Source organism: Cloeon dipterum, chromosome 3 (assembly GCF_949628265.1).
Source record: "Cloeon dipterum chromosome 3, ieCloDipt1.1, whole genome shotgun sequence".
In the NCBI taxonomy this organism is placed as follows: domain Eukaryota; kingdom Metazoa; phylum Arthropoda; class Insecta; order Ephemeroptera; family Baetidae; genus Cloeon; species Cloeon dipterum.
The window spans coordinates 33,641,697-33,668,398 of NC_088788.1; the positions used below are offsets into that span (position 1 = coordinate 33,641,697).

Sequence of the window (26,702 nt, forward strand, 5' to 3'; positions counted from 1 at the left end):
TGTTTCAGTTTTGCCACAAATAATTCCATTTTCTGCCGGCGAAGAGACGATCAATGCGGGAGAAGTCGTTTCTTTTCAATGCACAATTCTCAAAGGCGACTCGCCGATTTCCGTTTACTGGCTCTTCAATGGGACGGAAATCGAAAGTAACGACGAAATCGTGATTAGCAAAGGCAGCAAAAAAGTCAGCACTTTGATCATCGATTCCGCGAAAGCTTCTCACGTAGGATCGTATACGTGCGTGGCCAAAAACGCTGCCGGTGCCAACAATTACACGACCCACTTGCAGATCAATGGTCCATCGGCATACTCACATTTTCAGTAGCATTCTTTTTAGTTTCCCCGACCCATGCCATTTGTGTTGTAAATATATCGCTTCCGCATTCGTTTGAAAACCAACCCGATTCCGCAGTTTTGCCCCAAATCATGCCATTCTCCTTCGGCGACGACACGATCAACGCCGGCGACGTGGTTTCCCTCCAATGCACGGTGGCCAAGGGCGACTCCCCGATCACGATTGCCTGGTTTTTCAACAACACTGAGATCGAAACCACTGACGAGATTGTCCTTAGCAGAATCAGCAAAAAGGTCAGCGCCCTTACAATCGAATCTGCGAGGGCTAGCCACGTCGGCGAATACACTTGCGTGGCCAAAAACGCGGCAGGAGCAACAAATTTCTCGGCCACCCTGCTCGTCAACGGTTTTTAATATTTTCTGATTTTATTCTTGAATTTTTTGCTTTTTTATCTGACCGCCAATTTCCCAAGTAACCTTCGGCTTCCAACGCTAATGTTTCAGTTTTGCCACAAATCGTTCCTTTTTCTGCTGGCGAAGAACCTATTAATGTTGGAGAAGTAGTTTCTCTCCAGTGCACCATCCTTAAAGGCGATTCTCCTATTTCCATTTCTTGGCTTTTTAACGGAACCGAAATCGAAAGCAGTGAGGATACTGTTATTAGCAAAATCGGCAAGAAAATCAGCACGCTCTCGATCGAATCAGCAAGAGCAGATCATGTTGGAGAGTACACTTGCGTGGCCAAAAACGCCGCAGGGGCCTCCAATTTCTCTACCACCCTTCACGTCAACGGTTAAAATAACTCCTTAGTAATAATTTACTAATTGTATCCTTTATTCGCTCCCACTTTATCCTTTTATTAGCTTCCGCTACGAATATTCAACTTTTTTTCATTTTTCTATTCCATGTACATTTGCGATGTTTCAGTTTTGCCCCAGATAGTGCCGTTTTCCGCTGGCGAAGATCCAATTAATGCCGGGGAAGTGATTTCGTTGACATGCACTGTTCTCAAAGGAGACTCGCCAATTTCTATCTCGTGGCTTTTTAACGGCACCGAAATTGCAAGCAGTGATGATGTCGTAATTAGTAAAATCGGCAAGAAAATTAGCACATTGTCTATCGATTCGGCGAGAGCAGACCATGTTGGCGAATATACGTGCGTGGCCAAAAATGCTGCTGGTGCAACGAATTTCACGAACCTCTTGCTAATCAACGGTGTGATTCATATATTTATATTAATGTTCATTTTATTTTCTTCTTAATTCCTTTCACATCCCATAGATTCGGATGAGCCAGCTTCCGCTAATTTTTTTCTTGTTGAAAATATCTTTTATATTTTTTTAATCATAAATATTTATAAATAATTTTCGTATTTCAGTTTTGCCTCAAATCGTGCCATTTTCATTCAGCGACGAAACAATCAACGCAGGCGATGTCGTTTCCGTTCAATGCACAGTTGCAAAAGGCGATTCGCCGATCACAATTTCATGGTTCTTTAACGGAACCGAAATCGAGAGTAGTGAAGATATTACTATAAGCAAAATTAGCAGAAAAATAAGCAGCCTCTCCATCGACTCCGCCAGGGCTGACCACATGGGCGAATATACTTGTGTGGCCAAAAACGCAGCCGGCGCCTCCAATTTCTCAACAATGCTGCATATTCAGGGTTTGATTGTTTGCCACATTGGATTGCTTAATTTGACTAACAAGGTTTCCATTCCCAAACAATCCCTACTTAATGTTAGCTTCCGCGTTTTATTTAATTAGAAAATCGCATTAGTTTTGCCGCAGATAATTCCGTTCTCGGCCGGCGAAGACACAATCAATGCAGGCGACGCTGTTTCTCTGCAATGCTCGGTTTCCAAGGGAGACTCGCCGATTTCCATATCTTGGCTGTTTAACAATTCAGAAGTGCAAATCGGTGACGACGTCGTTATTAGCAAAGTTAGCAAAAAGGTCAGCACGCTGATCATCGAGTCGGCGCGAGAAAATCACATCGGAGCGTACACTTGCGTGGCGAAAAACGCTGCGGGAGCCAACAATTTCACTTCATATTTGCACATCAACGGTTCGATATTATCACTCGTATTCTTTGCATTCTTATTCGCTTCCATTCTTCTAAATGTTTATTTCGTTGGGTTTTAGTCCTCCCTCAAATCATGCCTTTCTCCTTTGGCGACGAATCCACCAACGCCGGCGACTTGGTCTCGGTTCAGTGCACGGTGACAAAAGGCGACTCCCCGATCGCCATTTCCTGGCTGTTCAACGGCTCCGAAATCGAGTCCACTGACGAAATTTCAATCAGCAAAAACAGCAAAAAAATCAGCGCTTTGACAATCGAGTCGGTGCAGGCCTCTCAAATGGGCGAATATACTTGCATCGCTAAAAATGCGGCAGGGTCGTCAAATTACACGACGCACTTGCACATCAACGGTTTTTAATTAATTTTTCTATGTGCTTTTATTGACGTTAAAATTTGTGTTTTTAATAGAATTCCAATCCTTCCCACATGTACATAATTTTCCTTGATTCACAACGCTTGGTTAAATTGTTTCAGTTTTACCCCAAATAACCCCGATCTCGTTTGGGGACGAAATTACCAATGCAGGAGACCTCACATCCGCCACTTGCTCTGTAGTAAAAGGAGACACTCCAATCGCAATTGATTGGTATTTTAACGGCACCGAAATTCCCGTAGAACACGATATAACGATTAGCAAAGTCGGTAAAAAAATTAGCATGCTCTCCATCGAGTCAGCGCGAGCACAACACGTTGGCGAGTACACTTGCGTGGCCAAAAATGAAGCAGGAGCGTCCAACGTCAGCACATATTTATACATAAACGGTTATAATCACAGATTAAGTATTTTAATATTTGTTTCATGCTTTGGTGTTTTTTAAATGCTTGGACTCTCAATATTTAGATACGGTTTTATGGTTTTTCAGTTTTACCTCAAATTGTTCCTTTCTCTGCTGGCGAGGACCCCATAAACGCCGGGGACGCAGTTTCTTTAACCTGCAGTATCGTAAAAGGCGATTCCCCAATGTCCATCTATTGGCTATTTAATGACACGGAAATCGAAAGCAATGACGAAATCACTATAAGCAAGATTAGCAAAAAGGTCAGCGCTTTGACCATTGAGTCAGCCAAAGCGCAATTAATGGGCGCGTACACATGCGTGGCCAAAAATGCAGCAGGGGCGTCAAATTACACGACCTACCTCCACGTGAACGGTAGGCCAACCGACGTTCGCTATTTTAGAACTAACATTTATCCATCCTTTTACCCACGTACCAAATAAATAAAACTTTAAGCTTCCGCAACAAAATTTAAATAGTATTTTCAAACTCTTTTGAAATGAATAATTTCAGTTTTGCCATTCATCGCGCCCTTTGAGTTTCCGTCGGTGTCGAGCGCAGCCGGTGACTCGGTTCAAATTAACTGTCACGTTACAAAAGGGGATTTGCCCTTGAGAATTGAGTGGTACTTTGACGGGAGACCACTCGAGCCGCATATGGGAGTCATGACCAACAACTTCGGCAGTCGCGCGAATCTCTTAATGATTCCCGAGGTGCAGCCTCACAACAGGGGCCGGTACACCTGCGCGGTGAAGAACACGGCGGGTTCAGCCGAGTACGCTGCCGACTTGCGCGTCAACGGTTCGACTGTCGCAATTCTATGTTTGCACAATTAATTTTTAATTTTTTGTACAACTCCCCTCCTCCTTATCAGATGCTAAATAATTGCAGTCTTCCCGTACATTACTCCGTTCGACTTTGAGGGGCCCGTGAGCTCCGGCGACACTGTCCAGCTAGCGTGTCTCGTAACCAAAGGCGACCCTCCCCTGATGATAAAGTGGTTCTACAACGGAGAGCCACTGACCCCTCACCTGGGCGCTGTGACTGGCATGTTCGGCCAAAAAACCAGCATTCTCTCCATTAACTCGGTGAAGCCCATCAATCGCGGTCGATACACGTGCCTTGCCTCCAATCAAGCGGGCACGGCCTCCTACAGTGCTGACCTCCACGTCAACGGTTAATCTTAAGAACTTTCATTGCACGCACACTGAGCTTCAATGTACTGTAGTTCTGTTTTCAAATTTGGTTTTCCTCCCCCTCAGTCCGCCCTCAAATTCTGGCGTTCGATTTCGGCGAGGACTCCGTAAACGCGGGTGACTTTTCCACGGTGCAGTGCGCCGTCATCAAAGGGGACTCGCCGGTCGCGATCTCGTGGTACTTAAACCACACGGAGGTGGAGAAAATCCCCGGCATCACCGTGATCAAGTCGGGGGCGCGTTCGCAGGTGCTCAACATCGAGAACGTGCAGGCGGGCCACTCGGGGCCCTACACCTGCGTGGCCACCAACGCGGCCGGCTCCACGAACCACACTGCACTTTTGACCGTCAACGGTGAACCCCCGCTCCAGCTTTCTATTAGTCTTGTTGATGTTATTTTGTGCATTTGCTTTCATATATTATTTCTTCTGTTCTTCCCCAGTTCTACCCCAAATCATGCCGTTTAGTTTCGGGGACGAGAACGTCTTCGCCGGTGACTCGACGGTGGTCACATGCGCGGTCGTCAAGGGGGACTCCCCTATTTCTATTTCCTGGCTTTTTAACGGGACGGAAGTCTTTAAGAAAGAGGGCGTGAACGTTTTCAAGGCTGGAGCCAGGGCAAGCTCCTTAAGTATTGACTCGGTCAGGGCAGAGCACTCAGGTGGATACACGTGTGTCGCCAGAAATGCAGCCGGGAACGATAATGCCACAGCTTATTTACAAGTCAACGGTATTTTTAATTCATTTTTTTAACATTTTCTTCTTTCACTGTCGACTTTGTTCAATCTTTTCTCAATTCCAACTCCTCCTCCTTCAGCACCCAAAACAAATAAATGAATAACTTCAAAATTTCAGCTCGACTAGTGATTTTAATGCGATGAAAATTAAATTTGTAATTTTAATTGGATGTTTTTTGGGAATTTTAAAATTGCAGTTATGCCTTTGATCAAACCCTTTGAGTTCGAGGGTCCGGCCAGTGCCGGTGATCCCGTCCAACTGTCTTGCCACGTCACAAAAGGTGACCCGCCGTTCACGATCGAGTGGTTTTTCGACGGAGAACCGATTCCCCCGCATTTGGGCGTGTTGACTGGCATGTTCGGCCATCGGTCCAATATTCTGTCCATTTCCCAAGTGCGGCCGGTCAACCGGGGCCGCTACACGTGCTCGGTGTCCAATCCTGCCGGTCGCGCAATTTACGCAGCAGACTTACTTGTCAATGGTACTCTTGAACGGAGCTTCTTGCACTTTTTCCTTTGTAAATTCGATTTGATTGAGTTGAACCTCTCCTGTCCTGTGAAATTTCAGTGGTGCCGCAGTTGTCGCCCTTTTCCTTTAGCGAAGACTCAGTCAACGCTGGGGACATGGCGGCCATTCAGTGCACCGTGGTCAAGGGCGACTCGCCCATTCACATTGTCTGGCTGTTTAACGGATCCGATATCAGCTCGGGGGACGGGGTGACCGTGATGAACGCGGGCACAAGGCTCAGCTCGTTGAGCATCGAGTCGGTCAAAGCGGAGAATTCTGGCGAATATACTTGTTTGGCCCGAAACGCAGCAGGAGCCTCGAATTTCTCGGCCTATTTGCATGTCAACGGTACTTTTTTCGCAAGACTGATTTATTTATTTAAACAATTTTCTTAATTGCTGCTAGCTCCTTTATCCCCCTCCTTTTCATGCAAATTTTTCTCGTGATTTTCAGTCATACCCCACATAAGTCACTTTGAATTTGAGGGACCAGCCAGTGATGGCGAAACCGTAGGATTAACTTGCCACGTCACTAAGGGTGACCTCCCCCTTACCATCGCGTGGTATTTCGATAGCAAACCAATCGTGCCTCATTTGGGCATCAGCACCTCCCAGGTTGGCCACAGGGTCAACCTTCTTTCCATTCCGAGCGTAAGATCCACAAACGGTGGCCGCTACACTTGCGTCGCAACCAATAGTGCCGGCTCAGCCGCTTATGCCGCTGACCTTCATGTTAATGGTACACACATACACACCTCCAGAGTTGTTCACCTTCCTCCTTCCATTATTTTCAGTTTTGCTCCACTCACCAACCACCCTAGCGACACGAACGTAGACTCCCGGATGTTGTACATAATGCGCCCTTTTGCACTTTCACACGATATATTGTTCGATGTTCGCAGTCGTGCCTTACATTACGCCCTTCGAATTTGACGGACCCGCCAGTGCCGGGGACACGGTGCAAATCAGTTGCAACGTGCCCAAAGGGGACAAGCCGTTGCAGATCTTCTGGTTGTTCCGTGGCGAGATTTTAAACCAAAAATTAGGCATCTCGACTTTCCCAATCGGCGACCGAGCTAACTTCCTGTCCATTTCTTTTGTGACCGAAAAGCACGCGGGGAATTACACATGCCAAGCGAGCAACCCCGCGGGGACGGTCGAACACAGCTCAGAGCTCAAAGTCAATGGTACACTTTTTAGCCGCAGCTGCTTTCAGTGTTGTAGATCATATTATTCTCTGTGTGTTATATCTTTCTATCCTCAGTTTTCTAGTTTGATTCGATTATCTTCCTTTGATGCAACCCAATATCATTGATATGTAGAGGTCAACTCTGCACAAGCGTGCAAATTTGGCCACGAACTCTTGCTTTAGGCGTAGCTTTCTTTAAAAAAATTGAAAACTATTTAGAAATTATAAATCGAAATTGCGAATGACCTCTGTGTATATGATATTGCGAATAACGTGTAAAAATATGCTGATTTCAAATATCTTGAAAATTTAGGTGCCAAAAAAGAAAATCGACCTGTTAGTCTAAAAGCCGCACCATTTTTTCCCCTTTCAAGTTCCCCCTGAGATCCTGCAATTCACTTTCGGAGACAAATCGGTGGGCGCGGGCTACTTCGTGACGGTGCCGTGCGTCGTGCTGGGCGGCGACCGTCCCGTGCACGTGCACTGGTTTTTCGAGGGCCACCCCGTAAATCACCGCGCCGACATGTCCGCCGAGCCGCTGGGCGACAGTGGCGCGATCCTCAAGATCCCCTCGGTCGAAGCTAGCCAGGCCGGCGAGTACACGTGCCGAGCCAGGAACAGGGCCGGCGTGGCCGAGCTGTCCGCGCAGCTGCATGTCACCGGTGACATTCCCCGCTGTCTGCATGGCTTACATGGTAGCTGTTGTTTTCAGTTCGCCCCCGACTTCTCCCCTTCTCGTTCGGCGAGCGTCCGCTCAACCCCGACCAAGTGGTCACCGTGCCGTGCGGTGTCACCGAGGGCGACCGGCCCATCTTGCTGGGCTGGGCCTTCAACGGCGAGCCCATTTTGCCGCACATGGGCGTCAATGTCATTTCCCTGGGAGAGAGGAGCTCGATCCTGAGCATCGGAGCGGTCGCTGCGACGCACGCGGGCAATTACTCGTGCACAGCCACCAACGAAGCAGGCTCCGACAAGTTTACTGCTACCTTGGTGGTCAAGGGTCTGTTCTTGCGATGTCCCTTTGAAGATGCACACACGTTCCTCACGTAGTTTTGCACGTTTTTATCGGAACAGGGTAGTAAAAGATCGGCGGGCTGGAGATGTTTCACTACTCTGTCTCCGATTGTTCTCTCTAGTCGTTTTTTGTCTGGCCTGCCTTGCAGTCCTGCCCCTGATCCTCCCGCTCACTTTCGGCAAAGAGTTCACCAACTCAGATGACCTGGTCATGGTCAGCTGCGTGGTGCAGAAGGGCGACACTCCGCTCACAATCGAGTGGCTCTTCAGGGCTGAACCGATCGACCAGTTCAGCAACTCCGACTTTTTGATCGCCCATCCTGGTGATAGAATCAGCACGCTCACCATCACCTCTGTCCGCGAACGCAACGCGGGCGAGTATATGTGCAAGGCGACCAACCCAGCCGGCAGCATCAATTCCACCGCGCTCCTAAAAATCATTGGCAAGACCTTCCGCCAGTTATTGGATGTGTTGCCATTTCCCTTCCCTTTATATTAATATTTCTTATCAATTTAAAAAAATAAACTTAAAATGGCAAGTTCAGTCAATTTTTTACAGAGATTTTTAAGGGGACTGTTCCAGTGTTTTATTCCAGCAATAGTATTTTTCTAATATAATTTAAATTCTTTACTGCTCATAATTGTCATTTAGAAACTAATTGCGATCTGTACAAACATGATTAACATTTTTATCTAAGTTTTATTTTAAAGGAACTCGCTAATTAAATTTCATCTATGCTGGTGAACACTTTCATTGAAAAACCTGCTTCACCCCCGTTTTTTTAGTAGGGCCATTTACATTAATACCTACTTAAAATATTCGTGGTTTCGTTTCTTCTGAATCTGGCGACATACGGCGGTTAAAGAGCATCATTTTTAGAATGGAGGCTGCTCAGGACACCTGCCGCAGGTGATCATCACTTTTGGGCGAGCACTCCAACCTGCTCATGATTGAAATAACTCGCTGGGGCACCCGCGTGCGTAAATTACTTGACAAAGTGCCCTGAGTAAACCTTAATAACCCGCAGTGACGATTTTGAAGGCGATATATCCGACGATTTTGAGACTCCACTTTTTTATTCCCTCGAAATGTGGTTTAATTTTATTCGACATTTTTTGTCCATTTCTCCCAACTTTTGGTTTTTGTCGCAGTTTTGCCGAAGATGGTGCCGTTCAGTTTTGGCGATGAGCCGATTTATTATGGCCAGGCAGCGCAGGCTACCTGTCTCGTCTCGGAAGGCGACTTGCCCCTCGAAATCACGTGGAGCTTCCAGGGCTCCAACCTTTCTACCCAGATGGGCATTTCCACCACCAAAGTAGGCAGAAAAGCGAGTCTTCTCCTGATTGACCCCACTCTGCCCGGCCACACGGGCAATTACACGTGCACGGCCAAAAACAAGGCCGGAATCTCCAATTTGACCGCCAGCCTGCACATTTATGGTAAATGCAGCCGGTGTTATATCCGTTTGGGAAAAGGAAAAAAGACTAAAAACCGCTCGCTGTGTGTGCATCTCGGTCGGGAAGCTAACAGTCACGCGTCCACTCTCTTTCTCTTGTGAAATCCGCTTGTTGCTTATTGCACTCATTTGTGCTGAGCCATAAAAACGGCAAAGATTTAAAAGTAATAAATCGCACTTTGCCATTTTTCTGGCGGCATAGTTTCTACCTTTAATTTTACCACTGTAGAAAACTAAAATACCACGTATTAAATCGACTCGAATCTAAATGTATACCAATCTTCCATGATAACTTTTCAAACCTTAAAGCAAATTCCGTAGTTATTAAAAATAGCGCCGCCCCTGTGGTTGGTGTTGCAGAAATTCCGTCGCTTTTGCCCCTGTCCTTTTCCTCCGAATACAGCAGTGAGGGTGATTACGTGCAGCTGACGTGCATTGCCTCCAAGGGTGACCACCCGATTTCGTTCTCGTGGCTGCTGAACGGCGTTGAAGTGGGCGCCGGCGAGGCGTCCACGGTCAACGTTGGCCAAAAGACCAGCCTCTTGATCATTCAGAGCGTCACCTCGAGGCACGCGGGCCTGTACACGTGCAGGGCCGTCAATGTCGGCGGAGAGAGCAATCGCTCCGCCGAACTCCACGTCAAGGGTACGACACCCTCTTTTTGGCACCATTTCGAAATTTTTAACTACCCCAACAGCGTTAGAGATTTTCTTCCATTATTTTTGCAAGTTTATTTTTCTAATCAAACCCACAACCTTGTAATTTACGAATTACGTTGCTATTTTTTTTATTGAGAATTTTATCGGAAAGGCAAGTTTTTTGGAAACACAGATTGGAAATTCTCAGCTTGCTATTTCTGAGACTTATTCCCGCCTATTTGAATTTAATTTTGTCTTTGTTCCAGTGATTCTATTCGCACTTTTCGTTGCATTTTCTGAAATACACTTTGTTTCGCGTATCATCGTGCGTAATTTGTGTTTTCCTTGTGTGTTGTGTGTCAAGTAACGCATGGGAATTCACCGGGGTCGACTGAAAGGTGAAATTGGCATGATTTCGGGACACGCGCGAGGACAGTCGTGAATTAAAACGTCACATATTCGTTGGCCAGGAATATTCGTGTCATGCACAGAGATAAAATATTTTATATGTAGCTCTTATGTATGTGAATCTAAGAAAGCGGAAGCCAGGGAGCTGAGCGCCTTCCTCTCCACTCATCCCTCAACCCTAAACCCTCGCAGGCGCTCAGTGTTAGGAGTTAGGGAAGCCACCCTGCCATTCACCCCGTTATTTCTGTTTTTCTATTGCTTTCCATGATGTCGATTCTCTTTTTATTAAGCGGTGTGCAATTTTGGCAAATGAAAGTCCGGCACACTGACAGCCTTGTGTGATCTCGAAATTCCAAAAAGCGACATCATGAATTAACTGCATGGAGGTTCTTTTGGGATTTTCAATTTTTTCTCCTTAGACTTTAATAGATTTAGTTCTTATTTTGTGTAGCTAGCTTGCATGTGCACGTCCGTAGAAAAAGTAAACTTCAGAAGTTGCATTTTCTTGGCTTGCAAATAAAAAGTCAAAAGAATCTCAACTTCACCTGAATGATTGTTGGCGTAACTTTTAAAATCAGTGAAAATTTCCTTCCAGCCACAATCTATATCTTTAGCTGTAGCTAGACGCTTTAAATATTGCTCCTAACTGATTTATTGATTTAAATTTTTAAAGTTAATGCACGAGGAGCAATATCGCATGCTACCTTTTTCAATTTTGGCGAAAAAAGAACAGCCAATCTGACCTTTTGTTCGTTTCTTCATTCACAGTGCCTCCAAGGTGGATTTTGGAGCCCACTGACAAAGCCTTTGCTCAAGCCAGCAATGCCAAAGTTGAGTGCAAAGCTGATGGATTCCCCAAGCCCCAAGTCACTTGGAAGAAGGCTGCTGGTAGGAAATTTAAAATTAAATTCTAAGAATATTTTGTTTTAAATACAAAAATCGATTTTAATCATTCTTCTATCTTTCTACAGGGGTAGTTCCTGGAGACTATAAAGACTTTAAAGCAAATGATCCAAATGTGAAAGTCGAGGATGGCACATTGTCCATTTCTGATATCCAGAAAGCAAACGAAGGCTATTACCTCTGCGAGGCTACTAACGGAATCGGCTCTGGTCTCTCCGCTGTCATGCTCATTAGCGTGCAAGGTAAAAGACGCGATTACTATTTAATGCAGACTCATGTTTAATTTCGACCCTCTCGTCAGCTCCTCCAAGCTTTGAAGTCAAACTACGTAACCAGACATCAAGGAGGAGAGAGCCAACCGTTCTGCAGTGCGAGGCTAAAGGGGAAAAGCCTATTGGAATTTTGTGGAACATGAATAACAAGAGGCTGGACCCTAAGAGTGACAGCAGGTATTTATCGCGTCTCAAAATATTAAATGAATGCCATGAATTCAAACGAATCCATTAGGTACACAATCCGCGAGGAGATTCTGCCCAATGGCGTCCTCTCCGATCTGAGCATCAAGAGAACCGAGCGATCTGATTCTGCTCTTTTCACTTGCGTCGCAACAAACGCATTCGGCAGTGATGACTCTAGCATTAATTTAATTGTGCAAGGTAAAACACAAAATTTTAACTTAATAAGAGTTGATTTAATTCCTATTTGTTTTCAACAGAGATCCCCGAGGCTCCGTATGACTTGAAGGTGTTGGACAAATCTGGAAGATCAGTGCAGCTTTCATGGGAACCCCCTTACGATGGAAACTCGCCCATCAAGAAGTATAGCTTGGAATACAAAGTCTCCAAAGGTGTGTATTTTATTTTAACTCTTTGTATTATTATTGAAAGTATTATCCTGAAAAAACACAAAACTTCGTTGCACAGTTAATAGTTAAAATTAAATTTAATCAATTTAACAATGTCTCAGGCACTTGGGAGTCTGATATTGACCGTGTGATGGTGCCTGGAGAATCAACCGTTGCTGGAATCTTCAACCTGCGTCCTGCCACCACCTACAGCATCAGGATTGTAGCTGAAAACGAAATGGGCTCTTCTGAACCATCGGACACTGTGACGATCATCACTGCCGAGGAGGCTCCCAGCGGTCCTCCAACTGACGTCAAGGTTGAGCCCGTCGACCAGAAGACCCTGAAAATCAGCTGGAAGCCCCCTGAGAGGGACGAGTGGAACGGAGATATCCTTGGCTACTATGTCGGCTACAAACTCTCTTCTTCTGACAAACCTTACCTGTTTGAAACCGTTGAATTCAGCAAGGAGGAAGGAAAGGAGCACCACTTGCAGATTGCTGAACTCAAGTATGGTCTTTCCTTTTTCATGATTTAGCAAATAAACATGACAATTTAATATTTTTCTAGAACCTACACCCAGTACTCAGTGATTGTGCAAGCTTTCAACAAGGTTGGCGCTGGACCCATGAGCGAAGAGACCCGTCAGTACACTGCTGAAGGCGTTCCGGAACAGTCACCTCAGGACACTGCTTGCACCACCCTTACGTCTCAAACAATCAGGGTATCGTGGGTTTCTCCCTCTCTCACTTCTGCCAATGGCATCCTGAAGGGATACAAAGTCATTTATGGACCGAGCGACACCTGGTATGGTACGTATCAAAATGGATTAACTGTTTTTGAGGATGCAACATATTAATTTTTAATTAATTGTTTAGATGAGAACACAAAAGACACGAAAATCACATCCTCCAGCGAAACAATTCTGCATGGCCTCCATAAATACACAAACTACAGCATGATGGTCCTGGCTTTCACCTCCGGCGGTGACGGAGTCAAGAGCATTCCGATCCACTGCCAAACCGAACAGGACGGTAGGAAATATAAAAAGTAGAAAAATAAAATGGTGTTAAATCGTCATTTAATGTCTCAGCGCCTGAACCACCATCCGCCCTGAAGGCCCTTGTCATGTCTGAGAGCTCAATTCTCGTAAGCTGGAAGCCTCCCGAGCAACCTAATGGAATTGTCACTCAATACACTGTCTACTTCAGAGAAGAAACGCCAGTTGAGGGAGAGGCTAGAGAGGTTAATGATCTAAATGCAAATTAATTAAGAATTATTCTAATTAGGCGCAATTTTTTCTTAGAATGCACCTAAAAGCGAAAAGGTCCCACCATTCCAAATGAGCTATGAAGCATCTGGCCTGAAAAAGAAGACAAATTATGAATTCTGGGTCACTGCCTCCACCAACATTGGAGAAGGCCAGCAGTCAAAGTCTGTCATTCTTGCGCCAAGCACTAGAGGTACGTGTAAAATAAGAATATTTAAAACCAGCCTCTTGAATTAATTAAATTTACTCCGCAGTTCCTGCAAAAATCGCCTCTTTTGACGACACATTCACTGCGACATACAAGGAAGACGTGAAACTGCCCTGCTTGGCTGTGGGAATGCCGGCTCCTGATATGCAGTGGAAGGTCAAAGGCACCCTTTTCCAGCAAAACGACAGGATGAGGCAGCTTCCTGAGGGCTCCCTGCAGATCAAGGGTGTGACCAGAGGAGATGCTGGAGAGTACTCTTGCTACGTGGAGAACTCCTTCGGACACGACACTGTCACCCACCAACTTGTTGTTCATGGTAAATAATTAAAAATCAAATTTGAAAAATGGTGGTGAATTAAATTTGTGATTTCAGCTCCACCTCATTCGCCCCAAGTTACTCTGACCTCGACCACCACCAGCTCCATCACAATGAAGCTCAAGCCTCACGCCACTGACACTGCTCCTCTCCACGGATACACGATTCACTACAAACCTGAATTTGGAGAGTGGGAAACTGTTCAGGTCGGCAGCCAGACAACCAAGTACACGTTGGAGAACCTCTGGTGCGGAACCAGATACCAGATTTATGTCACCGCATACAATGGGTAATTTATTCCGTTGAAAAAATATATTTATAATGCTATTAAAAATTTCGCAGCATCGGAACTGGTGAACGCTCTGATTACCTGAACACGCGCACCAAGGGCTCGAAGCCTGTCATCCCAGAGGCCACGCGTTTTATTGAAGTGTCCACAAACAGCATCACTCTGCACTTGAGCGCATGGCTTGACGGTGGCTGCCCGATGCTTTACTTTGTCGTTGAACACAAAAAGAGGTAAATTTATAATTTAATAAAGATTGATAGAAACTGACGGGAATGTTTTACAGGCACCAACAAGAATGGACGCAGGTCTCGAACAATGTCAAACCTGGTGGCAACTTTGTGGTGCTCGACCTCGACCCTGCAAGCTGGTATCACCTCAGGGTCACCGCCCACAATAACGCAGGATTTGCAGTTGCTGAGTTTGAGTTTGCAACTCTCACCATTACCGGAGGTGTGTAATTTTTAACATTTTTTGGTGGGCTTATGACAAAGAAAAAAGTGCAGTTCATGTGCTGGTGGTCAACTTGAAATAGACACCAAATTCACTCTCGGGGGTCTGTTCCAGGAACAATTGCACCAGCACGTGAACTGCCAGACAAGAAAAATGACATTTTGCACTTGATGCTGAGCAACCTGAACTTGGTTGTGCCTGTTGGGGCTGCCGTACTTGTCATAATCCTCGCCATCTTTGTCATTTGCCTGCTCCGCGGAAAGAGCGATTCTCAAAAAGGTATGTTTCTGCGTTTCAGCCACTATTGCTCCTCAGCCAGAGCTCAAACGCCGATTGTTCCCTCTTGAAATACCTGAATGGCTCGACCTGAATGTGGTTGTGCCTCTGGCCGCTACGGTTGTCGTCATTTTGGTCGGTATAATTGTCATCTGCGTGGCTGTCTCACGCAGGTCTCGGGGGCCTGAAAATCTCAGACTCAGAGGTAACCAAAATTAATAAAAAAATTCACCTCTTGTATTGAACACAATCCCAAAAAAAAACGAGATAAAATAAGCAGAAGTTAATTTATACTTCTAAGCAAAGCAATCGCAAATTTTCAGATGACGTGGTTTACAACCAAGGTGCCGGCCCGAACTCGACCATGCGCAAGCAGCATCCTCAGGGTGGTTTCACAGACGAGCTGGGCTACATTGCCCCGCCAAACAGGAAACTGCCTCCAGTGCCAGGCTCCAACTACAACACATGCGATCGTATCAAGAGAGGTACAGTAATAAGTAAGAAGTCCTGAACTATTGAGACCGCCAAAGCATGAGTCTCGTGGCACGAGAACACGCTACATGTCGCTTCTTCTTATATTCTCTTACAAATATGTCTCCACCTGTATTGTGCAAATTTCTACTTTTTAATTTCAAGTATTTTCTGTTTCACATTCTCTTGCTGGGAATGAGGGTTGAAATTTATTTGAATCTATCAGGACTTACTTTAAAACAAAATTAAAAAAACTGAACTCTTCATACCCAGCACGGCCACTTCAGTAAATTTCAGGTCTCCTTTTCTGGTTCAATCATTCACTAATTGCAGGCACAGGCCGCTGGTTACTTTTTCCACCGTACATTGGTTTTTATTTGGTTTGAGCGCTTGGCTTTGTTCAAACAGGCACAATGAGGAACAGTAACGCGACTTGGGACCCTCGCAGACACATGTATGAGGAGCTGTCCATGAACCCACACCAGGCCAGGAGAATGATGCCTGGCCAACAACCAGGCTCGGACGAGAATGTCCACCAAAGAGGTGTGTTGCTGCACTGCCTTGCTTAAGACTCAAGCATGGACACTGATTTGGCAAAAGCTTTTCCAAATTCCGCATAAGACACGATGTTGTTCTCTCACAAGACCGCCAGGAATTGCTCTAGAAGTGCAAACACTGCATATTAACCTTTTTATCACATGGTTTGGTTCCAATTTTTAAACGTTTAAGTTGTGATTTTTGTTGAGTTTGCAATTTGGGTTCTGGTTAAAAATTTAAGTGGAAAAATAAATTTATAATTTGACATCCTGCACATTTTGCATTTCTATTGTATTTTCTTGGCGTCAATACTTGCTATTTGGCTGTTAAAAATTTGAAATTCGATCCAAAATAAGGCCTTAATTATAAGAAATTTGAAACTCTCCTCTTTGAGTAGATGGTGTGGGGATGCAGGTAAGTACACATTTGCGTGGAAAAACTAGCCAAAGTATGCATCTCCATATTCATTCATTTTAGTAAATTCATCATCATAATTTGGGCAGTTTTTCCTCCAGGATGATCATTGTAAGATTTTGGAAATTCTTCAACCAAACTGTCTTATGATTTCAAATCATGAATTCGTTTGCATGAATTTTTTTTAACTAAATATATTTTAGTGTATTTGAAATGTGTTTGTCTCTTCTAAATACAATCTGAAGACATGTTGTACGAGATCTAAGGGCCGCTTGGCCTGATTTTTTATTGCAGGCATGGAAGATGAAATTTGTCCATACGCCACCTTCCACTTGCTGGGCTTCAGAGAAGAAATGGACCCTAACAAGGCCATGAACTTCCAGACGTTCCCCCACCAGAATGGCCACGGGGGACACGCGCATTCTAGGAATAGCTCACAGTCTATGGTAAAATTTCAAAAATTTTAATTCATTTGGCTCAGCGTAAAAAATATTTTCCAAAACTTTCAGCCTCGTGCCAATGGTAGATATAGCAGGGTCAACGGACCCAACTCAGCCTTTTCGCCTGAGTATGACGATCCTGCCAACTGCGAGCCAGAGGAGGACCAGTATGGTAGCCAATACGGCCCTTATGGTGCGCCATATGACCATTATGGTAGCCGCAACTCAGTCAGCCGGCGCAGTGTCGGTGAGTTTAATTTCTTGTCTATTGAATGAGCTGTTTTTAAGCATTGTATTCATTTTACAAGTGGCTTCCGCCACATGGGCCCTTCAAGGCCAGTCATAAATCTTTTTTGATGTTTTATTTTTTTTAAATTTTTGACATTTTCCAAAAATTAGAGCCGGAAAAATTTGTGAAAATTCGAAAAGCGGTCCGAATTTGAAAAACCACACATGGGTGGATATGTCCCACCGAGGGGCATCGACTGGTGGTGGAATTAGCGCCGTCCAGACCACAGGGCCCCACCTGGGCCCCGAAAACTAAAGTTTGAAATGTCTCAAATCACGTTTTTTGGACTTCAAAAATTAATAACTCGGCTACTGTGGGCTGTAAAATGGAAAACTAAACTTTTTCAGATTCGTCGGGATTCTGAGCATTTTAGGCACCTTTGCTCCCCCCCCCCCTCAAAGCTGCTCAATTTGTAATTTTTTTGTTAATAAATTTATTTATTTGGTATTTTTATTGATTTTTAGCATTTTACAATTATGAATGTCTTTTTTTCTAGGCTCTGCTCGCAATCTGCCAATGAATGGAAGCCCAGAGCCACCTCCGCCGCCTCCGCGCAACCACGACAACTCGTTCAACGACAGCAAGGACAGCAACGAGATCTCCGAGGCTGAGTGTGATCGCGATCAGCTAGTGAACAGAAATTACGGAGGTATGGCTGAAGACGACTACGATTCTAATTAACCACTCTATTGGAATATTAATTTGATTGAATTTATTGTCATACATTGGAGAATTATCAGATATTGTAGTGTGGGGCTTCAAAGTACTTATAAATTCGTTGCGTAATTGTAAGGAAAAATTAAAATTAATGCTAAGATTATTCAGTAAGGTGAGTCGCAGAAGCTATGAGACGTTCACTTAGCAACAATCACAGCAAAAACGATTTGTAACAAAAGAAAATCGACATCAGCACACCTCAGATAAAAAATTGCTTCGCAAGAAATGTGTAAAAAATGTGATTTGTTGAGTGTGCTCATGCTAAACCAAAAGAAAGCCCCCCCAAACTTTTAGTTCGATTCCGCAATACTCTTTTGTGCTGTTTTTTCTTTTTTCTGTTAATGCGTACAAAAACTAAATTTGTGCAAGAGGTAAGAGACACTGAAAAACTCACCTCTCACTTCCACCACACCCGCCTTAATTTCGTCAAACATTTCTGTGTATTTAGTTAGATATTTTTGCATGGAGATGAGTGTGTTAAATTAATATTATTTAGTTCTTTGATTGGTGTGTTACTCTTCATAGAATAAGCAGGCGCGAGCATTGTCTGCGACTGCGTTGAGTTAGAGGCGCGTTCTCCGCGCGCGTATTCGCCGCTGCATGTTACTATATTTTAATATTATTCCCAATCCCAAACTCTTTCTCTATTGCTATATAGACTGATTTTCCACCTTCCTTGTGTGACTAAACGATGAGTGCAGGGTTTGGTGAAAATGAACTATCCCTGCTCCTCGAGCCAAAGCCAAGAAGATTTGAATAAGAAAAGTTATTTAAACTTTCTGATGGCTGCGTGCTGGTTGTTTGTGTGTAACTCGGAGTATTTTTGCTGCTTTCAGTTAAGGGAAACTCCAGGGAGGGAATGTCGACTGAGGAGATGCGAAAGCTCATTGAGAGGTCAGTTCCGTTGCCGCAATCAGTGCAATACATTGACTACTCATTTCTCTCACTCCTTGCATGGATCATTAACGACATAATAATCAACTCAGTCAATAACTCTCCCCATTTGAACCCCCTTTCTCAGCTCAAATAGTTGCCTACCAAACCATATAGTCGTGCACAGAGCCTCAATATTAATTAAAACATCAATTTCCACGCCCTCCCACCCTGTCAGTGAAATTCATGCATCTCTCATTATCAGCCCTCGTTATCACTCTTGACTAATTAAAGCCCTTTCTCTTTCCTCCCTCGTTTTTGCCTGATTGGATTTGGTATTGAAGGAAACCGTAAGTTGAACAACTAAATGGACACGTGAAACCGCTTTTCAGCTTTGAATGTGCCTTTTGATGTTTGCTTCTTTCTCTTCCTCGCATCCTTGATCCTAACGCACCACACACGCTCCTCTTGCCATCGAAGCTACATACGCAGAATAATTCGTTCATTTTATTACCACTCATACACATCACACTCAAAATTGCGAATAATAACAGCAGGACTCATTCCTTTGCTCTTAATGGCTTTTAAGATCTCTTCGGATTCATATATGAATATTGTGTTTGTTATTCACGTTATGTTGTTTTTGTTTTAATTTAATTCACTCACGTTTTCTAAACTGCAGCATTTAATTTAGAGATTAAAAAATATTTAAATGGGTGCACCTAAAGAATATGCTTTCTCATGAAAGGAAAAGGGGTCTAATTTAAAAGTAATGTCGATGCTCACATAAAACCATCTGGAAATTTTTGTCACCAATTAGAATAGAAATCATCAATCAATATAACTGCTTTCATCAATTTTATATAGATCATCACATTACTTCACTATAAATATAAATTAAATCCACTCTAAAATATATTTTTCTTGCAGTTATCGCCAATCAAAAATGAAAAAATAAACAATGTGTAAGTTAAAAGCGAGTAGAATTGATCACAAATACCGTGTAAATTATAGTTTTGGTTGGTGTCTTCGATTTGCAACCCCAAAGTAACTGTTAAAACTGGCTTATATTTGTTTAAAATTTGCTCAAGCACCCTGCTGACGATCCTCTTTGCCGTATTTTTTGCTGTATTTTCCGCTGCAGTTTGACTGCCAGAATAATTCCTTAATCGTAGTGTCTGTATGGAAATGAAATATCCATTCGCCTTCTTTTTTCCACAGAAACGAAGCCGGAGGATTCCAACAACAGCAACACAACGGAGGAAACCTCGGACTCAGCACAACCTACGATACTGTGGCAGTGTAACCTGTAATTGGAGGAAAATCAACCCTTTCCCTCCCACTTTCACTCATACACACACCACTAAGAAATGAAAAGCAGATGCCAAAATAATCAACACGTATAAAAAGAAACGGGAATACGATCGCGGTTGATTTTTCTACAATCTGGACTGCCGCAGTGAAAGCGACGCGTACTCACTTGGCAGGCTCGGAACTGAAAAAAAAGAAAATTTGTCCTCCTCTCATATAATTGTGCCATACATTAATCAGTCCGAAAATTGGAGACCGTTCTGTTCGTGGCCGCAAGTGAGTAAGTGTTGCAAAATCCTCTCTTTTTTATGACCGAGTCATTTAAGCTAATTAATTGTAAAATGGATAATTAACTAACTATATTCACACGAATCACACACACGCAAAAAACTATTTGTAGATGGTAGGATGATAAAGACGGGAGAAAACGCAGAGAGCGCATCATGAAGTAAGTGTTTTTTATCGGATTATTAATCGACGCGCGAGCGGAAACGGTGGGTGTTTTTTTGTAAGAAGACTTGCGGGCGAATTTCGTGTTTGGTCAGGACATGAGGGGTCGGGCAAACAGAACTGCGGTGAGGGGCAAACTTGCCTAAAGGCCGCTTCTGGCTGAAACGGAATTTTGCGACTGTGCGGTCGCCGCGTACTTTGATTGTGATACTTTTTCGTTTAAGTGATAAGTTGGAAAGTGATGCGAATTGATCTTTCAGTGCTTTACTAGCCTCTTGATTTAATTAATCTTTCCATCTCTGGGTAGAATTTATATTTTGTCTTTTTTCTTGCTGTTGATCGAAAGCGGAAAATTCCTTTTTAGCCAGAGGGGGAACGGCTCAGGCATTAAAATTATACTCATCATAGACGTAATAATAACAATATGGATGATGTCGTCTTTGCTTCAATGTATTTTAAATGTTAAGAGTAAAAAAATCATGTCCAACGAACTGGTTTCCAAATCACAACTGCAGCCTCATCTTAGCTGCAGCGGAAGGAACAAATTATTTTCATCCCCGATTCGTTCGAACGCGTGTCTCTGCATTTTCCTGGATAATACACATAGCTTCACTCGGTTTTGATGATATATAAGTATTGCGTTTTTGCTTTAATTCGTCGTCTTCTTCTTGAGAGCTCAAATTTTAAATATATATTATACATGTGTAATATGTGATATTTTGTGGGTGTGAAAAAATCGATTGATTGGTCTTTGATACCTCACACAGCAATTCTACTCACTCACACCTCACACGCCATTATACCAAATGTTCCGTTTTTCTTTCGGTTCAATCGTACATTAATCCTCTGAAATTCGCCCGACCGAGATTTGAAATCGTCGTTCTGATTTGAAATCTCGTCCGCTAAACTTATATATAATTATATTCCGGAATTCCCGATATTTGTAAGCAAAATTGAGAGAGAAAAAAAAGAAAGCAAAGTTCATTACTACATAGATTTAGTGTGTTGATTGCTACGAAAATACATGTTCTCCATTCAAGTTTTTAAGTGTAAGCTTCAAAATGCTCCAAATCCAAATATATTGAACGCGAAATTTGATTTGAGGACAAAATAACCGTGACTACTTTGTGTGATTTTGCTACAAAGGGAATCCTTGCCGAAAAAGGTAAAAATACCAAAAAACCGCACCCTTCCCACAGGGAGCGAAAGAAAATGTGTATCGTTGTAGTGTATGCAGCAAGGATTCTCCACTTTACTGTATTAAATTTAAACTCTGCATTTCTGTCAAGAGAAAAAGGATAATTAAATTCCATTGCTCTAGGATGGAAAGTAATTATACTCTCCAAATAACTTAGCTTAAATTAACACTGCATAAACTTAATGATAAGAGCAGATTGAGTGAAAAAAAACGTGCTAATCATGTGTAGGTCTACGTTGAATGCTGGAATTAAAAACACGAAAGATATGACCAATGAAATTGTACTCGATGCATACCTATGGAATCATACCAAGCATTTAAAATTACCACGTCTCGAAAACTCTGTGTCATTTAATGTGGGCCTGATCGCAAAAAAGAATAATGTATTAGGTGCTGATACGATTAATTAATTAGTTTGTCACTATTGAAGCTTTTTGTAAATAATAATTTTGATTTTAAGTAATAATTATTGGAGCATTTGGTTAATTGCTCGTTTCACGTGAAACAAACCGTCACCAGCTCTTAAGCGATTAGGCGAAACATACTGATTCTTTTTTCAAATGAGCAATCAGCCAGCTTAATTTGTTGATAATATTTGTATTTCTCTATTTTACCAACACAATTGACGTCGTTTTGTATATTTGTGTTTAGTCCTTAAAGTGATTTTGTATTATTAATAATACTTTTTAGATTTTGAGTTGAAGGCAAAAAGGCTTCAGAAATTTTCGTCTCTACAACTGGAACACGTTTTTGTACATGATTTTTCAAACTACTTCTATTGTTTAGGATGTGTAATTTAACGATGTGTACCAAAGTTGTAGGTTGATTATGTCTCATTGAATAAAAAATACAACTTAATTAAAGCAATGCTGTTTAATTTTTTTCTTCCAACCTAATATTCTAATATTGCGAATATTGCAAATTCGTGCGTTCAAGTCTGCGCCAGATTCATTAATAAAAAAGAGCGCCGTTCTTAACAGTTAAATTGTTTTATTTATTACTGACATATTAAAATGAAGTTTTTATCAATTTTGTAAGAAGCAGTGAAATACAGATACCTGATATAGGGAAAATTGATGGTACAAAATAAAATATTTATCAGTTAAAAATTAAGCGCAGGAACTTTAAGTAGGAAATACGGAAAATAAATCTTTTGATATACACACCTACGACTCTGCATTTATTTTCCACTGAAAAAATTGTGAGACCCTCGTGATTTTTGCCTGCTTGTATTAACCACCGTGGCTGGTGACTTACAAAGCAGTACAATTGAGGCATCAAAAATAGTGTATGTTTATAATCGAAGGTTAAAAAATGCTTCATTTGTAAACCGTTTGCACAGTTTGTAGTGCGATAGCCGATGTAGCGGTGACTAAGTTTGTATTATTCTCGACCTATAGATGTTGCTATTCTGTATTATAAGCTCATCTTATTAACCCTATGTACTTCTCCTCACTGACCGCTCATCCTCGCACGCTACCGGTCGTGTTATACTCAAGCTCCCTGGCCAGGAGCCGCGCGCACAAGCGAGAATTAAATAATACTGTATTGTAATTGTTAGACCCGAAGACTATACCGGGTCTACAAACGTCTAATTTCCTTACTTCAATAAACCAACTACTCAATGGAATTTGCATATTTAATTTCGCTGTAAGACGCACCCCACAACTGCAACATTTAAAGGTTGAGACCTTATTAAAATAAAAAAAAAATATTGCATAGCTCTTTTTTCGGCAAAGGGATGTAAGGGGGTTTGAGGATTGAAGATCGAGAACACGTAATTGCGAGCACAGGCGCGGAAAGATGTGGGGCGGACGAATATTTTTTGTTGTGAAAAAACACCAACATTCAGCAGGAGCCAAACGTCATCAGCTTTACAGCCGCGAGCTTGGTGTGAGAGGTGAGACTGTTGCACCGCTCTGTCGTCACCGCTTTTCTGCCGTAGAAACCGCCTCCCTGAGCTCTTGGCAGCGTTGTTTCGAGGGCCAAACGCCCAGCTTCCACACCCAAGTCGGCGTCTTTACTCTTTTCGCTGACACCGCTGCTTCTCACTTGTCCGTCGCTCTGTCGCACAGTTTTTATTTCTTTATGATCTTCGTCCAGCCGACTTCATCCTGCGAGAGGGTCGCCGGTATCGAATTTTCTTTCCACCATCAAATGACCTTGCTTGCTCTTGCTCTAAATTCACATTCGCTGCAAGTGAGCGCAATCAGTTGTGTTGTCTCAATCAACGCAGCAAACAATAGTCCTATAATGACTATGATATCAAATAAATATATTTATTTATTTCAGACAGTTAATTTTTCTTGATTCCGCTGACATTCCTTGTCGAAAAAGTCATTTTTCGATTGTGCAGCTTTAACTTAAAATTTATTGCACAAGCTCATATCTCGAAAAATGAGGACAAATTGTTCATGCTCAATAATCGTTTAATTTTTAATAATATCCATTTCCTTCATATAAATCGCACATTGTTTTGGCACAATATCTTTTGGAGGTAATGAAACGACGGCTGACTTAAAATGCAAACTTTTGTCCAACATTTAAAATGCTTTTCACTATTAAAGTTGTGTATGATATTAATTGAAGTTATTATTTAGCCAAACGAGAAGAGTAAATGGCTTCAATGGTGCTCTCTATGATTCTGAAAAAATACTCTCCAAAGGAAAAAAATTAAATCCGGATTTGCTGGGCTCGTCTCTCGTCTTATTCATCCGGTGCACGTGTGTACGAACGTTATAGTATGTTTTGTTTGTTTTGATGACGTCCTTGGACCCTGGATTTTCACGCAGAATTCGATGCAAGCACAGAGAGCGCGGTGCCCTAGAGACAAATACTGTATATTAAACAACTATATTCCACCGCTAGAATATCAGTGAGCGCAAAGTATCCCACGCTTTTAACTTGAGTTTTTGTATATCGCATGGACGACGTGAGACGTTGTTTCACAAGATTGCGTTAATTGCTCTCCTCTATTTATGCTCATTTTTGCCAATCCTTTGCTACCAGTGAGTATTCTAATTATTTGAATGAGGTAAATTTTCCATGAGAGAGTGTATGAATTGAGAAAAAATAATAGTATTCCGCGATGTATTGCGAGCTCATCGCGCTTAATATGTTGTGTCTTTTCGACACTCAACCTAACGCCTGTAAAATATACTATCCCGGCACACCTACTTACGTCGGTTCTCTTCACTTCAAACTTGTTGGTCGTATCCGAGTGCGCTGCTCGAAGGTGATTGATTGCGTTGTTACAAAATTACTATTAATTAATTTTTCACTGATAAATTATATGATTACAGAACACATCTGACACTTTAAAATGCCTGACGCAGTGCCTAATACTCCAGCTCCTAAATGCTACCAACACACAAAATAATAATACTCCTGCACCTGATTTACAAGACCAAGAAATACCTCCTAAAAATGTTGCAAAAGAATGCAAATCAGCTAAAAGCTACTCCGTTTAACTTGTTGTTTTCTATTAAATAATGCTTTATTTATATGTTTTGCTTTGCCCCTGCTCAAAGAACGATTTTGCTCTCTATTCCTCGTCATCGTTTTGCAGCCTAGCGTATTAAAATTGAACTAATATTTTAATGAACAAACCATGTGTCTCCCTGGAAGATCACTGCAAGTTTCATGTTAAAGTTATAATGTGTTAAATACGGAACGTATGCGGAGTACCCTATATACATACGTAGGAATTCTATTTTTTAAATTATGTACAATGATGCGATCAGCAATAAAAAATAGTGGGATGCCAGTCCAGAGGGCAATAACGCTAATTCCAAATATGTGACAGCATAGAGAAAAGAAATTAATTACTGAAATTCTCATTCTGTTTGAATGTCATTCTCAAAACTAACTTTCTAGAAATCTATATTAGAAGCGCAGAAGATATTGCTTAGTTGTACAAGAGAAAATAAAACTGCGATAATAGATACCGTCGGACCGTCGGAGAGACAAACGAAATTATTTATTAAACGAATGGTGCAAAAAATCAGTCTGTATGCGTGCGTATTTTTATTTTATAGTGTTTCCTTCATCGGCAATGTTTTTTTATAAGAAAAAAAAAAGGAAAAGTTAGTCGGTAACAATAATAATAAAATGATTTCACTCATAAAAACTGTGCTTATCAGTCAGCCACTCGCGATGATGTGGATGGGTGCTGGGTGTTGAGTGATTCCTCACTGGACATTCCCCCTTGTGTTGCTGCGCGAGTTACGTGATGAGTCACCGACTTATGGGGCTCCAAGCTGGCGGCGTTTTCGGTTGAAAACTAACAAATGGCCCCGCTTCCCGTTGTGTGAGGTAAATCGGATCTGAGGAGTGTACTCGACGAGAAGCGAGAGAGGCACTCTATACTGGAAAACGTGTGCCTCACGTGCTGGGTATTATGGTCCAACCAACCTCCCTATGAATGAGCAAAACTCGTTCCCCTTATACCACACAATCACATCACTCCTCTTCATTATTTTCCTCTTGAAAATGTAAATCATATCGCACTAATCACTCTCGTAAATCACTAGCGCACATTTACAAAACGTTTTAGATATTTGTGGAGCAGATGAGGAAGAGTGGAAATATGTAATGAAAATATTTTTCTATTTTTCACAATTTTCGTGTATTGTCCTGACCGATTATACCATTTACCTTGTATACCGCTTTAAGATCAACCGAACAATATACATATCTCATAATGGCTGTGAGATTGCAATTAAATACCCGCGCTAAAGTCCATGCGTATTAGATTAGTAAATTTTATAAAAGAAGGTCGCTGCAAATTAACTGAACGATTCTCGCATTCGCATTAAAATACGAGAATCTTATGAGCAACTATAAATAAAAAAATTAGCTTTAGATTCCACCTATAAGAAGGACAAATGATGCACGGAGAATTATTCAGTTTATTTCTATCCAAGAATGGCTATTTCAAGGATGGTTAACAAAGCGCCGCGCCAGGTCGACTACCAATGCTGTTTAGTGGTCTTTTCCCCACCTTCTTTCATTCATTCATGAGTAGAGTAGCAATATCGGTAGTAGTTTCGTGACTGTATTTTTTTAGCAAGCATGTATGTTTTTTCAATAAGCGTGCGTGATATATTTTTCAGGAAACATGCAAAAATCTGCAATTTGACCTTCTG

The 26,702-nt window shown here is 42.4% G+C and overlaps 1 protein-coding gene across 50 annotated transcripts in view; it reads left to right on the forward strand.

Annotated features, from left to right (window-relative positions):
* The window catches only part of Dscam1 (Down syndrome cell adhesion molecule 1), a 71,863-nt gene extending 49,445 nt beyond the window's left edge, over positions 1–22,418 (forward strand). For 29 of the 50 annotated variants that reach the window (XM_065484794.1, XM_065484796.1, XM_065484774.1 and 26 more), the window contains exons 13-34: positions 11,068–11,187; positions 11,271–11,444; positions 11,504–11,651; positions 11,710–11,858; positions 11,918–12,049; positions 12,169–12,556; positions 12,617–12,858; positions 12,925–13,080; positions 13,140–13,291; positions 13,353–13,509; positions 13,571–13,840; positions 13,898–14,129; positions 14,183–14,359; positions 14,413–14,579; positions 14,878–15,060; positions 15,179–15,340; positions 15,735–15,869; positions 16,572–16,723; positions 16,787–16,964; positions 17,503–17,655; positions 18,560–18,617; positions 19,818–22,418. In XM_065484794.1, the coding sequence (XP_065340866.1) occupies positions 11,068–11,187; positions 11,271–11,444; positions 11,504–11,651; positions 11,710–11,858; positions 11,918–12,049; positions 12,169–12,556; positions 12,617–12,858; positions 12,925–13,080; positions 13,140–13,291; positions 13,353–13,509; positions 13,571–13,840; positions 13,898–14,129; positions 14,183–14,359; positions 14,413–14,579; positions 14,878–15,060; positions 15,179–15,340; positions 15,735–15,869; positions 16,572–16,723; positions 16,787–16,964; positions 17,503–17,655; positions 18,560–18,617; positions 19,818–19,902 (3,770 nt within the window). In that variant the 3' untranslated portion in view covers positions 19,903–22,418. The other 21 variants (XM_065484818.1, XM_065484811.1, XM_065484812.1 and 18 more) reach the window with 11 other exon arrangements.
* Positions 22,419–26,702: the final 4,284 nt, after the last annotated feature.